This window comes from Ciconia boyciana, chromosome 3 (assembly GCF_034638445.1).
Source record: "Ciconia boyciana chromosome 3, ASM3463844v1, whole genome shotgun sequence".
Taxonomy (NCBI): domain Eukaryota; kingdom Metazoa; phylum Chordata; class Aves; order Ciconiiformes; family Ciconiidae; genus Ciconia; species Ciconia boyciana.
In genome coordinates, this window is record NC_132936.1 from 117,060,294 (window position 1) to 117,077,867 (window position 17,574).

A 17,574-nucleotide genomic window follows, 5' to 3' on the forward strand; every position below is an offset into this window, starting at 1 on the left:
TATCTCAATATCAGTGTTTTTATTAAGATACCTCTGTTAGAAATGTTGCCTAAACATTAGTGTAACTGATATTCTGAATTTAATTCTAAGTAGAAATACAAGGTTTCCCAATTTGCCTTTCAACTATGCAGCGGTTATCTGTCTTGTCACAACATGAATCCCTTTTGGGTGAAAGCTATTGATTTGAAGGTTAAAATAATCTTGCTAGGCCCTAATGTAATTTGTTGGAAGTTGGCCTTGGGAAACTTTCTGACACTGACTACATATGCTCTTCATTGGATATTCATTGAGCAATGATGTCTGAAAGGCTGTGTTCTTCACCTCCGTGATCATTATTAGTTATGGCATTTTTTAACAGTCTATGCCATGTCAGTTCTTTGCAACTCAAATTTTACATTAGCAACCTACAGTTTACAACACTGAACAGACGCACTCTTCTACCACAGACAATATTGTACCTAGTTATTTGTGTTCCAGGAGCGTATATGTGAGGCTACACCCATAAACAGAATTTATTAGTAAGCCTACAAATATTGTTAATATTGAAGAAAGTCCTCTCTGTTTTAATCAAGTGAAATGAGGTGCACAGAATGTATTTTAGGCAAGGCTAAATGAGAACTCCCTGACCTCGTTAAGGAACCCATAGATCTACTACAGAAATAATTCAACAGGAAATCTTTGGCAGAGGAAACCACAATATCTATGGCCACTGGTCTGCTGATCAAATGGGAGTGGGGAAACAGGAGACAGCTAATGCGGTCTCTGAGATGTATGGTACCATTACTTCAATCTTCTCATGCCTCAAGATGCATTTTCACAGGCTGTCAAACATAAAATCTTATGAGAATAATTTTCTTTAGAAGATTTTAATCAGTTGAGCAGAATATCTGATTCTGCCAAAACCATAGCAGGGAATAGCAGCAAGCTCACTTGACACTTCATCTTGCTTAGCAATATTGTCACGAAACTACTATGCTCTGAAGGTCTACAGGTGTTTTTACCACAGACACCCAGACATTCTTGGCTTTGATGGTGGCTTCTTCAAAACAGTGTATAGTAAGCCATGATCATGTGAGGAACTGAGAAGAGCTAAAATTCTGAAAATTTAAAATTAATCAATCTATTTCTAGTTTTATCTTGACACAAATCTTGATCTAATATATGTGAGGAATCTACCAATGATTATAGAGCTCTGGATGACATCTATAAATTTAAGCTGAAATTATATTGTCGTCTTACATTATTTGTAGGAGCTTGAAACTTTTCCAAAAGTCTGAGTTTGAAATATATTATGTTTGAAGTGAGCCCTGTACACAGAAATATTTTGACAAATTAAATATATCTGGGGCAAGATGGAGCACTCTCAAGGGCTTGGGAATCAGCCAGGAGAACTGACTCATGTTATTTTCAAGTAGTGTTGAGCTGAGTTTTGGGGGTGGGCTAGCTCAGGAAATATCATCAAATGTTGATATACGAGAATGGTTCACATTTGTACTATTTAGGACTAAATATTATACTGTAATATAGATATGAAATATGCTGAAGAGAGGCCAGATATTATCTAGGGAGGTGTTCAGTATAACTTGGGATCAATAGCACTGATTGCACCTTGTTGCCTCTGTTTGCTTAGGTTGCTGCCTTCTTGTAGAAGTCTGAAATGTGTGCTGAAGAAGTCTGGGGTTTGATCTGGGAAGTGTGACCATTGGTGAACTGAGTGGCTGAAAGCCCCAGAGAGCAGGGACTAGATGAAGACTGGGCTTAGGAGATGGTTAGGGGACAGAGACTTGTTTGAAACTGCATTTTAAAGCTTCTGGCTCTGGCATGAGTTTTTCTCCCCCTGTCAAAATGTTAGATAAATATAGTAATTTACATATAAAGCACTTGTTATCTTTTGTTTTCACTGGGTCCACAGAGTTCATGCCTCATGACACCTTTTTTGCTAACAACAGTTTATGAAATAAAAACATCATCAAGAAAGGATGTTGGAATAAAGTATAATAAAACAAAACATGTGGCTGAGATTTCATGTGTTTAAGATGAGATCCAATCTGCAGTGAAATGAACTCATGGGAGATTCTTGTTTATTTTCATATAGAATGAACTGGATGCAAATTCATTGCTGTTTATAGACTGAATCTCAGTGACAGTTTGTCCCAGGGGCATTGAAAAGTATTTTAAACCATTCTGATAATGTTCATTATTCAGCAAATGAGAACACTTTAAAGTCTTTATCATATAAAATGACTTTAATAATTTATGCTTATTGGGCATTACAGACGTAACTGTAGGACTGCTCTGACGGAGGGGAAGACTGTGTGTCTACACATTTGTAACTGAACTGGAGTAACATGTGTATTACATCTGATATGCAAGTAAGACATTTGTGATCACCTCAGGTTTCTTCCCTATCCCTCTCTTTGCGTGTGTTTATAATACTATATAAGGCTCTCAGTAAACTTAAAAATAGCCTAACTTCAGAAATCTAGTAATAGCGTTAGCTTGCAAGGAATTGAACGAAGACACAGATTAAGGCTTAAATTTTCTGCATTAAGTGTAAGAGAATAGATAGTGATCGGAGATAAGTCTTAGGTATTTTAGTTATATTAGGTGCGGAGGACAACTACCTAAGAAGTAAGAGAAGAGAAAGCACGGGAGATATAACTGTACACTTTAAAGAGTGCCCAGTAACAGATGACCAAAACAGATCTCGGTTTTGGCAATTCTAGCGGTGAAAGAGCTTGCCCAAAGGCCCAGCTGTGGTGCAAAAAATGCCTGAAGTGACTTAAACTTGAAAATGAAAGACTCTGAAGAAAAGAGTTCAGGACAGGCACTGCTTGATTTCTACTCCGCTGCAGAGGGAAGGAGGTAATACTGTATTGCATAGCCTTGAAAGTAATGGATTTATACAATATATAGAAATAGCCACATAAATTCACATACCGCCTCTCTGCATTTCTATATATTTGAATGGCATTTGCTTGCAGGCTCCTGGTAAACACCGAGATGTACAGTTCTAAAAGAATCCTATGTTACCCAAGATCTCAAAGGTTTTGTGACTCCTTCTGAGTCTTAATCATATCCTACTTCTCGGCATGGGACAAGGACAAAAGCTCAGTGATTTCCTCTAATGTTCAAAGATGCAGTAGAATAAGCAAACCAGCACTGTGCATATTTTATACAAACATTTTGTGTTCTTTTTTTTCCCTTTGTCTACTTTCTCTCTGCTGGAGGTCAGCTTAGACCCTTCTGCTTGGTTCATGCTATAGGCCCAAAATCAGAATGGTCTACATAGTTGCATACACCTCTTCATGACAATTCAGAGGAAACACAAAGAGAAAGTGAATGAGTTATGAGTTCCCCTGCCTGAAAAGTTGTCTGTGTTTGAGGTATTAGTCTAACCCTGCAATTTTTGCATCGATATTCCTTATGGAAATGCAGGAATTCCACTGCATGCAAAGCTGTTACTTTAAAGCCAGGATATGAGCCTGTGTTCACATCAGTAAATGTTTCATCTGAATGCTGCCAAAGCATTCATTATGTGACTCCAGTTATTGGCACAGTATGCATGAGCAAATATTTACAGGTGAATAAGATTGCCATACCTGGCCTTTAACACTGGTATGAACAAAGATTTTCAGATTCAGTCCTCTTGCACTCAGTTCAGTTTGTACAGCCTGAACTTTTCTATACAGCCATAGTATAAATCTTTTTTGCTTCGTAGCTATTGCATTGACACAATCCTCACATGCATCCTGAAAGGCAAAGCTATGTTATTTTTATAAGCCTCCCTCTTTAGTTATGAATAAAAATACTGTCTCGCTTTCAAAGAACACAATGCAATCAAAACAATAACTCCCCTACAAATATAACACAGTGTTGTACAGGACAAGTATTGATTAAAACAAAAAGGCCTTTTTAAACACCATTAATTCTTACCAATTCTAGTAGTTATTGATTCTGCATCAATGTCATTAGCCTTTTTCTTCGCCACTTCAGCTAGTGCCAATTCACCCTTATCTAGTGCAACGTAATGGATGTCCTTTGAAAATAAAAGAGAAAAAAAAGATTAATCTAAAATGAATCTCATAGGAGTAACAAAAGGGATTTTTAAAGAAAGAGGTTATTTTATTATTTAGATAACAAACACAGATGGAACTGATGAACCTACCATTACATTTTAATTCTCTCCCAATGCAAATTTATCTTACTTGTGTTGTTGAATACAGCAATGAATAAAACACTGACCAATCATGCACTGATAAAAGTGACGCTATTGACTCAGTATATGAAAGAAACCAATCTGTCTGCTTTTAAGGTAACTTCTGTTGGTGCAACATGAATTAAGAGAGGGTTGATAGGAGGTGGCTCTGTGTAAACCAGATCTGAAGTATTGGAACTCTTCTGGCTAACAGCCCTTATTTGAAGTGTGTTAAGGTTTCCACCTAGTACATGAGTTTTGGGGTAAAGCTCTTTTGGGACTAATTTTTGCTTGGAGGTTGTCATGTTACACTCACTGTTCTTTAAGTAAGGTGATGGTGGTCCTCTTTGTGCTGATATTGGAGGTAATAAGAGCAACAATGGTTGCTCAATGGTTTTAACACCCACACAGGTGACATGATTCCTGAGTTACTCTTGGACCACAAGGGGCCAATACTGCTGGAATACTTGCTGGAAATATTGACCTCTGCATACCATAAAAGCAATTATATTCTCACTAATGCAGAAGATTTCAGGTGACACTGTCCTTCTCAGTGTGAGTTTACTGCCACATTCATCAATACAACAGAAACTCTTACAGGAAAAAAGTAACCTTACTCTAGAAAGAGAAGCTAGATGAAAAAAGGGAGAGTAATAGTGTTAGGAGAAAAAGATGCTGCTTTTATTATCCCCTCATTTAATAGTAATAATTAAAAAATTAAAACAAAAATAAGCAGCAAACTGAGAATGCTAGGGAAACTGACACTGATTATGCAGGAAAACCTGGTACTGACTTGCAGGATCCCAACGGTCTGCAGGAGACGGCAACATTTTCTAATTGCAAACACAGGTGTGACTTAAAAAATGTGCAAGTGTCTTGGAGCAAAGTAATGAGTTATGAACTTGTTGCGAACTCTGTGCTTCCTCTCTTTGTAGGTCTAACATGGTTGTCAAGAGAAAAGGGTCTGAGTAGCAAGGTATGATTTCTATGAAGATTAAACAGTAGATATTGTCAGCTTATTTAGATAACAATAGAAAACCTAAGGGCTCTTGAACAAGTCTGAACTTACAAAGATTTGAATGTATAGGCAGATTGTGTTCACCAATTTAAAATACATTCTGACGATGCTTAATGACTGTCTTTTTGTAGTTTAAACTAAGGGAAGTATTGTATACTTCAATGCAATTTTAAATAATAAACTCGGGGAGGGGATGGAAACAACTGCAGAAAATGACAAAGTTCTTTCAGTTAAGAGGTTGTGCATGCTATGTGTATCAAAACATCTGTTACTTTCAGATCTTGTTTTTGCCCATGTTTTCTGTTTTGAGTAAAGAAACGTAAAGATGCTACATATCCATCGCTAACTAACAGGGGCCTTGTAAGAAATAAAGATATAGCAGTAGGCTGTTAAGTGGCTTTCTTCGTGGTTCCTCAAGTTGCTGTCATAAAGAATTTTTTTTCAAAAAGTAGCTCTTGTCTCTATCTCTAAACAAGCTTTAGAAAGAAAAGATTACAGATATAAAAACTCCTAATTAGACAATTTCAGATCAAATTTAGGTGTTCCTTATTCAAATAAGCCAGCAAAATTGGATTTTTCTAAGAATTTAGCTAGAAAAAAAATCTAGAAAATAAATAAAAGAGAAAGAAGAAACACTGGATTACAGGGTGCCTTAAACAATGACAGAAAAAAAAAATTAATTAGCTGAATATTCATTACAGATTTTTTCACACAATTAACTAAGAATTTGTCAGTCCAAAGATCACGTCCTTCTCAAAAACAATGGTGACAATAAAAACAATTTCCAGCTGCTTATCAGGATTTTGCTGAAAGGGCTGTATTTTATCATTTAACAGTTTGATTAGTTTTTGGACTACTTCCTTTTTACCCTCATCTTTGTGACTCACAGAGCTGGCCCTCGGTGAGCATAAGTCATTTGAAACACTGATGTGCATTTGTCTATAGGACATTTCTGGGCAAAATTCCAACGTTTCTTCGAAACATGTACTTTCCTCATCAGTGTATCACCCAAGATCTGACAGTTTTATTAAAGTGTCTTTTCCTTGCATTTTTTGCTGCCTTTGGGATGTGGGATGGCCTTTTGAATTTTCAGCAGCTGAGAGCTGGAGCATACTACAAAAGGATTTCAGGCTAACAACCCTTCTATTGCTTGATCTTTTCTGTCACAGATTGGATCAGTCACTGTCCAATACATGTAGCTGTTGTTCATGATATTATGTCCTTTTCAGTTTTATTTTTTTATTGAACTTTGTAGGAGATGATAATAATTGATGGACTTAGATATGACGTGAGGGTAAAGCTTATGGAGAGACACAGCAGTGTATGTGTGTCTTGTTATGGCATCATACTAGTGACGCTATAGCTATAGGACTAACTTTTAAGCCTTTTTTTTTTTCATTTCTGTGAAAGAAATTAGCCCTCAGACAGCATTCTCTCAAAATTCTTTGCAATCTCAAAACAAATAACAGAAATGCTGCACAGCCCTGTTTGGTGAAAGAGAAACTCAGGATAAATTCTCCAAGACTTAGGACATTTCCTTAGAAGTTTCAGAAGATGGGTATTCAACGTTTGGATCCTCCTCAGCCTGTGTTATACCTGCTCCTCTCTATCCTTTCCTTTTTTGTTCCTTCTTCGTTCCCCTGTAATAAATAGATTTTTTTATTTCTCATTTTGCTTATGTCATCAGATATCTTTCTTTAGTCTAATATTTCTTCTTGAAATCCCATTAAATTAACTGGGAATAAGATGACGTGACTCCTTATTCCTGAGGTTTTATAAATGGGGTTTATAAACTCCTTATTCCTGAGCCACCTGAGGTTTTATAAATGGATTTGGTTGGTCTGTAAAACAACAGTACAAATAATTGACCTATATATTAGTTATTTGTACTGCACATAATTATAAATGATTTAAATATAGGTAAAGTCAAGTTGTATGTTATTAATTGCATTTTGACCTATATAAACAATATATACAAATTATTCAGTGTTAAGCAGAAGTGAAGGATGCACAAATCTTGCTTAGTAATAGTATTGTTATACTGGTACCTAGAAGGACTGTAAGCTTTCAGGGAACAGGTTATCTAATTTTCACACAGTATTTAGTGCAATGAAGTCCAATTCCCTATAAATTACCGTGGCACAAATAAATACTTTTTATGAGCTATGCACCTTTAAACTTCTCGAGTCCTGTTCTTAGTAGTTTTGCAGCAGTGCCATTGTTAGTTTATTGTAGTTTGTTGATTAGTACCTTCCTTAGAAGATGAATTAGCAAAAGGACATTTCCCCAGAGGAGGCAGAGAGTTAACAGAGGATTCAGAGAGGCAGGTGTGTGTGCTGCTTGTTGCATAATTTAGGGCAAACTGTGAGGAATCTCAAAGATAATACAAGCAGAATGAGGACAATACAGAACTGGTTTTGATCTCACAGTAATGTCAGTCAGGAGGAACTATGTGGAAATATATATTTACGTTTAAGAGCATTGGTGAGATGGGAAATGGAGAGCAGGTGTTGAGAGAGGAAAGGGAAACCAAAGAAGAATAGGAAAGGATGGAGCTAATTTCTCTGTGAATGTTGAAACTCCTCTTGAAGAAAGCTGGAGAACCTTTTTGTTGAGGACATGTTACCACTTGTGGAGACAGGTACTGACAGTTCCTCCCTCTTGTTAGCAGCTTTGCACCCATCTCTTGACCCAACACTGGTGTTCCCCACCCTGGGACAGAAGTGGTCCCTCAGTCCTGCTGTCAGCGGAGGGAAGGAAAGAGAAAAAGATCATGTAGGAAATGCTCTCAGCCATGTGAGAGAGGGCCCTTGAGATGGCAGGCCAAATGCTGGGTCATTTGTTCTGCCAGAATGGCTGAAATTACTCACAGAGAATGTATTATCAGTATGGTGGGAGAGCCCACAACAAAAAGCTGTAACCTGGTACAGACAGGTTACAATCTGAACCTTATATGTGGCTGCAGTGCTTAGCTTGATTAGGTATAAAATTTGTCTTGAAGAAGTTACACTAAATAAGAAGAGAAAAGGAAAAAGCTGAGCTAAAAAGAGGAAAAATTGAGGAGAGTAAACATAAAACACGTAGTGAATTTCCTAAAAGTCTGACATTTCCATCACATTCTTTTGATGCATACTTAGAAAAGTTTATCGCAGTATTCACATCTTTCTAATTAGATGGAACAAGCCAGATGATTAGAGCTGTGAAAAAAACATCAAAAGGTTCACACAACTTTTTATATAATTAGAAGGGAATTTTCATAACCCATATAAGCAGGATTTAATTGTGTAATTTAACATACAATTTAAATATCAAGATCAAACTAGCAGAGCAAGTGACTTAATGGGATAAATGATATTAACATCTAGTGTCAAAGCTTAATTTAAACAACAGAATGTCTTCATTATGCAAAAGAGTCAAGCAAACGAATTGTTCAAAGGGCCTTTTTTTCAACAAGCCCCTTTCCTATTGTTTCTTTGAAAACAATGAAATCAGCTGTGGAGCAGCAACATGCTGAGAGACTAGGAAAGCACGATTGGCTTTGTCCATCTGACCTCACTGTGACATTGTGGTGCAAGATCTTATAAAACAAGAGCCTCCTGCAGAGCTCACACAGAGGACCTTTTAAGAGCTGGTTAATTTTACTTTTGTAGCTAATTAAATGGGAGGGGGCAGAGAGTGCATGAAATGTAAAAACCCTTGGGTTGATGCTGCTGAGCTTTGTTTTTTTAAAAGTACCTGGAGAAGCGTTCATAATTCGTCACTTTTCACAAAACCCTAAGAAACAAACTAAGAGCATTCAGGATCCCCAGGATATGGCCAGCTCTTGTGTCCAGTATTCACCAGTTGCACTTCTTAAAGGAATGGATTAGAAACATATAAGTTTGTTAGAGTGAAGGATGACATTCATCCACATCAGGACAGATGAAGAAGGGGAAAGTTCAAAAACATACATTAATTCCTGGAAAATAAAGAATAGCCTTTAGGCCATGCTAGGGAAAATGTCAATGACCCTAAAGACACTCAGTTCCTATTGACGAGTTTCACGATGGCAAAGGGCAAACCAGGTAGAATAGTTCTGTCTTCAGTATGTGTCCAAGACTGTAAATGATACGGATCCATTTTAATGTGGACAAAAGCTGACAACTAACATCCTGACAACAGCCTCTGTCTCCAGAAATGACTCACCATAAACAGGTCCCGAGCACCTATGTCAACAGCTAGCAGAAATGCTTTTTCAAATCTCTGATACCTGCAAGAAAAAGGAAACATGTCACTTGCTGAGGATAATTTAAGAGCTGCATCAAATTTTGTTAATGGGCAGATAAAGTCCTTAAATTCTTATCAAAAGTGATGCCAAAGCTTTACTAGGGAAACTTGATATGCTCATACTCAGATTGCAGAACTATGAGGTAGGACAGTGACTACCCTTAACCTACCTCATCGTTTAAAACCTTCAGCAAGTGTTATGTTCAGTGTTGAGTCCCATCAGATCTAGCTGAATCTGAAGAGAGCTGAAGGTACTGTAGATCATAACAAATTGATCCTTTGAAAGATACCAGGCACAACATAGATAATTGCTAGCCCCAACGACATTGGTAGGAACCTCAAAATCCCCTACAGAAAAGACTAATCCCAAATCTCACAAGACTTCAGAGGTCCTTGTAGAAGTTTGCATTGAGTTTTGTCCTCACAGATCCCTCAATACAGTGCTCTGAAGATGATGAACCAGTTGAGTTGTGCTAAACAGTCATGAATCCCCAGGGACTGAAAAAGGTAGGGGGTGACACTGCTTTGCCTTCTAACTCCCTCAGCCCAGTATTAGCACAGACCCCTGAGAGTTTTCTGAAGATCTTATGGTGAAGAAGATTGTGTCAATGAGGTAAAACAAGGGGAAAAAGAGCAAAACCCACAAGCAAAAATTACCTCAAATGTGCTCTAGAAGGTACCACCTGAGTATCACCTAGAGATGCAGTAGAGTAGGAAGGGAGCAGTGTCGATGTGGAACTTCACCTTCACTGTTAACCCAGGAGGGCTGTATCACGGCATATTGAGACCATTACTTTGGTGGGTTGAGAGCTTGCTGAACAACAGCTCATTCCATTTGTAATGACACTGACTGCCACCTTCTTCCTACCCAGGCACCATACACCATCTCCTGGTAATTACAGCAAATACATACATGGGATGGAGATACTGTGGAAGGCTGTATATATCCTCTTGCTTACAACCCTTTGGAATTTCACAGAAGTGGGAGGAAACAAGCCATCCATCAGAAGCTTGCTGAGAATATATACAACATTGCACTGGCAAACACTAATCACAATGGGAGATTCTGCACTGGGCTAATGCCTCTCATACTAGATGTAGATAACCACTATGTGACAATCACTTTGTCTTCTGAGAAAGTGATTCTATTTGTACACATTTTCTTCTACTGCATGTTTTAAACTGTTTAAAAATACCTAAAAAAATAGATTTGGTCATTATTTTTAGATATGCAAAACAACAAAATACCCCAATTTTATTTCAGTTGTGAAGTAAAAGATTGATTCCATATAGAATGATTTCTGTATTTTTGCCATTACTGGTAAAGTTTCCACCTTTTCACCCGTTAACAATTTCAACAATAGATCAGTTGTAGATGCTTAAAGTTTAGGAAGGAGATGACTTCTTTGCCGCAGTGGGGAAAAAACAGCATTGTGATTTCTCAGTGTTAGAAAGGTGTAGTTTTGTGCTTGCCCAATCAATATTGTCAGACAGCATCATATGGATGCCAGTATTTATACAGTTCTGTACCTTGAGGGTATCTTAGGAAACAGTGGGCAATGCTGTAGCTCTTCTTCAGGCCAGTGTGAACACAAGGGAAACATGGGAATCCTCCTTCCCCTTGGCGGGTGAAGGAGTCCCATATGATGAACCATATTGGGATTCCTGTTTCTGGCCAAAGCCTAAGCGGTTTTCTGCCTCCCTCTTGCTACAGCCTTATTGCTCTCTTCTCTTCTACCACACACTTGGGATGATTCAGCAGATTGCGAGATAGAGCTGGCGAGGACTTTTCCTCAAGGAATAACATTCGTGACAAGAAGGCATAATATGTTACCTTAAGTAGAAAAGGAAATGCACTCTCCAGGTGAGGTTCCTAAGAGCTGGAGTGAGGAGTCCTTTCCTCCCTAAAGCTAATCTCCCTGCTGTGTCTTCCAAGCACTAATTTGCAGCCCTCCTCACAGAACCTGTTTAAGGGCGGGGAAGAGATGAATTAAGGTTAACCTCTTGATCACTGAGGAACAGGCTGTGCACCCCGTTTTACCATGCACATCTATGTATCTGAAGCTTTTCAACATGCTTCCTATGAAGGATTTTCCATTAAAACACATTGTGTTGTAATGCTGTTTCTGAAGCTACGCTTTAATTAAGACAAATAAGTACATGTTAAAATATGTGTATCTTGAATAGCTATGATGTATATCTTTTTCTAGTACATTTTTCTTTTCAATTATGGATTAAATATACATTCTTAGTACTTAGAGGGGAAATTGGAAACCGAACAGAAACCAGCTATACGACTAGCTAAAAAGAATGTCTGCATCATTATTTTGTTTTTCTAAAGTTATAACTATACAGACTATTTGAATGACATTTGCTTTAGCCAAGGCAAAAATGCCTGCAACCAAAAAATGTAAAGTAACTTTTTCATTTGATTGACCTGCAGAACAGCATCATGGCCTTAGAGCTGACATTTCTTTGCTGTTTCACAAAGATTTCAATTTTTTTCCTTTAATCAACTTACATACTTCAGTCTCATTATGGCCCCTATTCATAAAACTGTGAAGTTAGCTCATTATTTTCAGATCTGTACTGAGGGAAAAAAAAAGACTATTCAAGAAATGCTCTTCACAAAACAAAAGAGCTGGAAATAACAATCACAGTTACTTCATAAATTATTATAAATGGAATTGCTTTAAAATAACTTGGAGGTTTCAAATGAGTGACAAGTTTGCATTACTTAGGCAAACAGTATTAAATCAGTCAAGAATGTCCAAGTTTTTTTAAACTAGCTTTACTAGAAGATACTTGTTATTTTTAGTCTCTTTGGCATGGAAGTTGTATTGTTTTTATTCTACAGGAACAATTAGAGAGTCCTGTACAGCATGAGACCAACCTCAGGCTGATAATGTCTGTTTTATAAGCATGTTTTGTCATGGGAAGGCCTCTTGCTATTGCTAGTACACTTCACTTATAGTTTATCAGCTCCTCAAACAAACAAACAAACAAAAAACCCAAGCAAAACACCCTCCCTTTTGTTCTTGTGCTACAATTACAAGGTACAATATTTGCTTTCTAAAATGGCATCTACAGGGTCTTGAAGTGAGCATCTTCCCACCCCTCCCTCCACCTTGTTACTTATTGCTTGCTTCACAATAACTCCAGCAATCAAGACTTATATGTCTCTTGAAAAAGAGAGATAAGGAAATCTGCTTGTAAACCATGAAGTTCAGACACTTGTTTGGTCAAAGTGACAGCCAACAGAAATATGACCTTCAAGATTAAAACTCTCAAACTGCGATTAACTACGTAGGACAGATAGGAAAACATTTCCCTGCAAGCTGTTTAGCACATACAATATTAAGTTCAAATTCTCATATAATAAAATAATATTGTTATTATATGCACTTATGCAACCTTTCTATGTATCCTACAAAAATTTAAAAAGATGGCTATTAGTAGGTCTGTTGTATGGACAAGGAAAGAAAGGGGAAATGTGAGTGATATGAAAAGGGTTATGCGGGTCAAAAATGGTCGAGGCAGAGAAGAATCCAGACCTGCCTTCCACGGTGGAGTGGCAGACCTGCTGCCTGCTTCTATTTTGAGAATGTGACTTAACTGAAAAGATGCCAAGAAAGCATTTTATTTTTAAATAAAATATATAAGAAATTTTAAAAAATATAATTTTATCTATTAACTTCAGAGAGGCTATTGTTGGTTTTCACCAGCATAAATAAAAAGAGAATCAAATGTCCAGGGTTCCCTCCTGCTGGATGTTCAGAAATAGGGTGATTTTAAACACTGTAGATCAAAACCATGTGCACAGATTGGGACCCGGGGAGAAGGGAAAAGAAGTCTCTTCAGTTTTTATGAGAGGTTCTACAAATATATCAAAAGGCAGAATTTTGTCATCTGTATTCCATAACACCTAAATTGAATGTGGTCACTTAAAGACAGAGATACATTTTTCAGGCCAAAAATGGTCAGCTTAAGAATATTTATAATATTTATCCATAATATTAAAACATCTCATTAAAAGTCCAGAAACGAGGGAAAAATATCATGTGGAGGGAGGAGGAAGGGAAGAGAGAGAGAGCTCATGCAAGCAAGAGAGAAATATAGTGCAGAAAAGATGGAAACATTTAAGGGACTAGTTACAACCAACAAGCCTTCTTAGACATGCCCATCGACCATGTAAGCATATTCCTTGTGCTGGGCTGATAAAGGAGGGCTGCAGCAGTTTTTTTCCTTGTCTTCAATAAGGGTACACAACATTTAGAAAATAATCTGCAGGGGAAGAGCTGTGGCACAAATAATATTTATAAGGCAATCCTTTTTAATGGAAGAAATTTCAGAGTCCTCCTCATCTCACAGTCCAATCAAGGGTGATATGCATTCAAAAAGTGAATATTAAATATGCACTGAGCAAACAGAACAGGAAAAAATGAATATTGAAATAATTTACATGTAATCAAACTACACTGAAGTTAAGTTTTAATTGTTCAGTATTCTGTGATGCATATGCAGATTTTAAAGTATTCAGAATATCAGTCAAGTGTTTACTTACATCAAGCAATTGTATTTAAGCATACAAAACAGATGATGAAAATATGTTCAATCAGCTACAGCTCCCAACATTTACTGCAGGGTTTACACGATCACTTTTAATTCAGTTATTTCATTTAATATTTCAATTTAATAGCTCATTCTTTAATTTGATTTCTAGGCATCTTGCCCATTTCTTAAACACAATAATAATAATTATTCATAAAAGAAGCTGTTTTCCATAAGTTCTCATATCAGCAATTTTTGGAACAGAAATGGTTTTCATGCTTTTTTTTCCCTCAAAAAATGTTGTTATTATCTGAAATATTTTCATTTTAAATTAGACAATATTAAAATAAAGAACGACATCTGTAAAATGACTCTGCACCCCATTTCAATGGAATTCTGAGTCAGAATAATTAGATATTATCAGGTTAAAGAATGTAAAAAGTGTGTGGCTAGGTTGCTAAGTGGTTGATTTAAATGGGGACAGATTGGTTTTCAACCAACTGTTGAACATAACACCACTGATTTAGACATGTAGCTGTATTTCAGAATACAGCTTCAGAGCCCATTTAAAAAACCTTGCTCCACGGCTTAAGTTCTTATATATTTCACATGAAAAATATTGATGTGTAATGGTCAGGTATAGATGGTGTAACTTCAGCACATCCTTATATTGACAACCCTGAAATTTTATTGACCTTGAAGGAAATATTTTAAAGTAAAATTTCAGTAAATTCTGAACACTTAGATTGCTATGTAACCTTTCATATATAAAATACAGTATTAGTCAAAGACTTATATCCTGCATTTTATAGCGAATGCTGAAATACTGGTAGTTTACTTAGAGTTCCTGGAGAGGAATAAATACATTAAGATCTTACATTTCATTAAAAAAACCAAAACACTTTAAACAAAAGTCAACCAAAACCTGATACCATTTTACCCTAATGAGTTCAGTAGGACACCCTATTTTAAGTAAGATAGTTGCAGAGAAAATCAGACCACTGAATGCAGCCCAAAGACCAGGAACTCTCCAAAGAACCTCTTTTGCCCTCTCTGCCCAAACTGTAAGTTTGTGTTTCAGAATGTCATGATTTGGGCGACTCGGTCTCAAAATGTTTGAATTTACTTCATAGTCTCTTATTATCTGTTTGGATAATGAACTGTCTGGAAAATAGACCATCCCCAATACTACTGATTTCCTTTGGCAAAAATCCATTAATTGCTGGGTATTAGTTTACTGCAGCTAGACTATTTCAACATCAATGTATGTGCAAAGGCATACCAAAAGTTTCAGGTATCACAATCAGAAATTTAAACCATAACTCCTATTTTTTTAAAAGAAAATATTCTGTGAGCAGCAGAGTACTGTTGATTAGTTTCCTATGCTTCCTCCTACACAGGCCTCAGCACAGTAACTCTACCTGTTCCCTATGTGCCCTGCCAAAATATGCTCCAGACAATACACCGTCCTTCTCCCAGCAGGGTATACTCAGCTCCCTCCCAGCAATGGTTTGAGCAAGAGGCAACGTAGACTGTGTTTGCTGTTAAGCAGTGCATGTCTTGATTGGCAGAACATATATCTGCTGAACTTTAGCTGTAGCTTTTTGGGATGGAGATAACCTCCTGCATCCTATTTAACCCTAACTAGTTGATGATTTTCACAAAACTGGCAGGCATTTGCTTATTTCTGAGACTTCTACCCTCTGTAAAGTTGGCTGAGATTCATCAATGATTCTCTAAGTTAGTTGGGAACTGATGGAAGAATCAATGGATGCATTGGTAAGTTACAACCTCTGAGATGCTAGCGGTATTATTTTACCAACCTCATGTTATTATGCTAATAGATTTTTATATTATGAGCTCTTTTGAACAGGACACACAAACCTCTGAGGGGGGGCTCCACAACCTTGTTGCCTTCTAAGCTACTCTGGTACTGACGAAGAGAAAGTGCTGCAGAGCACACCAAAGGCTAATGGAGAAACCCCCACCAGGTCTATATGTATGTGAGTCAAGGGGATAATCTTCTAAATTGTATTTTAGATGCAGAAGCTCTAAAAGTTGTCCAGGTATAATCTATACATCCCTTCAGGCCCAACTTTAGCAAAGCATTACTGTATGGGTTTATGACCTATAATTTTCTTAGGGCTCTAAATATGGGCACGTTAAGTGAAGTGCTAGATTTGGGGCCTGAGTGACTTGTTTAAAAAGAAATCCCTTATGGAACATTTCAAAGGTCATACACAAATAGGTCTCAAGTAAAAGTTAGTGAATAACCACAAGAAAATTTGAAATAGGCACAAATATCTCAAGCCACCCAAAATCTGTTACTTGAACTATACTGTCAAATTACGGATCTCTGAACTAAAGGAAGTCCACCTACAACTTTATAGATTGTTGGGCATAGAACCGAATGCCCTTCACATTAAAGGGTACCCTCTGGTATGAAGCAAGAAAACAAACAAACCAAATTAAAAAAATAGGAGGAAAGAGGAAGCTAATGAGGGGAGCCAGACAGTATGACTCCCTGGCCAGAGAAAGCCCTTGAGGGCTGTAACTGGCTGTGAATCTTGAAGATGTTCCCAACTTGGGGGAAAAAAAAAAAATCTTAGCATGTGATTCCTATCTTTTAGGATGATATTCTGCTCTAGGAAACCTAAATGTATTCTTGTGTGAAATAGCTCATATGACTTGTTGTTAAACATACATGCTTCTTCTCAGAACAGACTTTCTATGTTCAAAGAAAAGCTGTCCAGGCATTTTTTGAGTCAGATTTTCAAGTGAACCAAGTTAATGTTTGAATGAAGTAGTTAGTAAGAAGGCATAATTTAAACTTTAAAAATACATATTTAGTAAGAAATAGTCTAGATGTATGAAATATTCTAGAAAAAGTAGTGGGTTTAGCTATTAAAAAAGCTACATAATTTATTAATTGACCTTTGCTCAATTAACAATAAAATAGCACTGGTTTAAAACTATAGAGCTGTCTTATGTCTAAACCAAATAAATATTAGTTAACAGATCCTGATTCTATGAACATTTACATCACACATTTCCCATGTGATGTTGGTCAATCGGGGTTAGCCACTGAAGAGGATGACTGTTGGGAGCAACAGCAACATTTTCCGACTGTGTAGCATAATTCTTTCATGTCTATCAAGTGCTCTGAGATTTTCAATAGTAGGTGCTATAAAAGTCTGGGGAACAGCAATTTATTACTATTATTATTATTATTATATTAATATATATTATTAAATATATATATTATATATACAATATATTATTATTATATAAATTGAAACTATGATGGTTTATTTCTTTTTAACCTAGATTCAGTCTTTTCTCTTCTTGTAATGTGTACTTCCTTTGAATTTCCCACACTCTGTATTTCCTTTTTCATACTCATTTTCCTTCAAGAGAATATATTTTGTTGCCATAGCAATATTTCCCTACCTTGCAATTTTATCATAGTGGCTTTCCTTCAGGTTTGTCTAAGCTGCAACTAACACCCACCCAGCCAACACAGCCTCCCCCCACCCCCAAA

At 36.8% G+C, this 17,574-nt stretch overlaps 1 protein-coding gene across 1 annotated transcript in view; it reads right to left on the reverse strand.

Annotated features, from left to right (window-relative positions):
- The window catches only part of WDPCP (WD repeat containing planar cell polarity effector), a 160,333-nt gene that overhangs the window by 38,557 nt on the left and 104,202 nt on the right, over nt 1-17,574 (reverse strand). Inside the window, exons 14-15 of the mRNA XM_072857743.1 lie at nt 9,402-9,465; nt 3,937-4,039 (exon numbers count right to left, since the gene is read on the reverse strand). Coding sequence (XP_072713844.1) covers nt 3,937-4,039; nt 9,402-9,465 — 167 coding nt within the window. The remainder of the gene's footprint in view (nt 1-3,936; nt 4,040-9,401; nt 9,466-17,574) is intronic.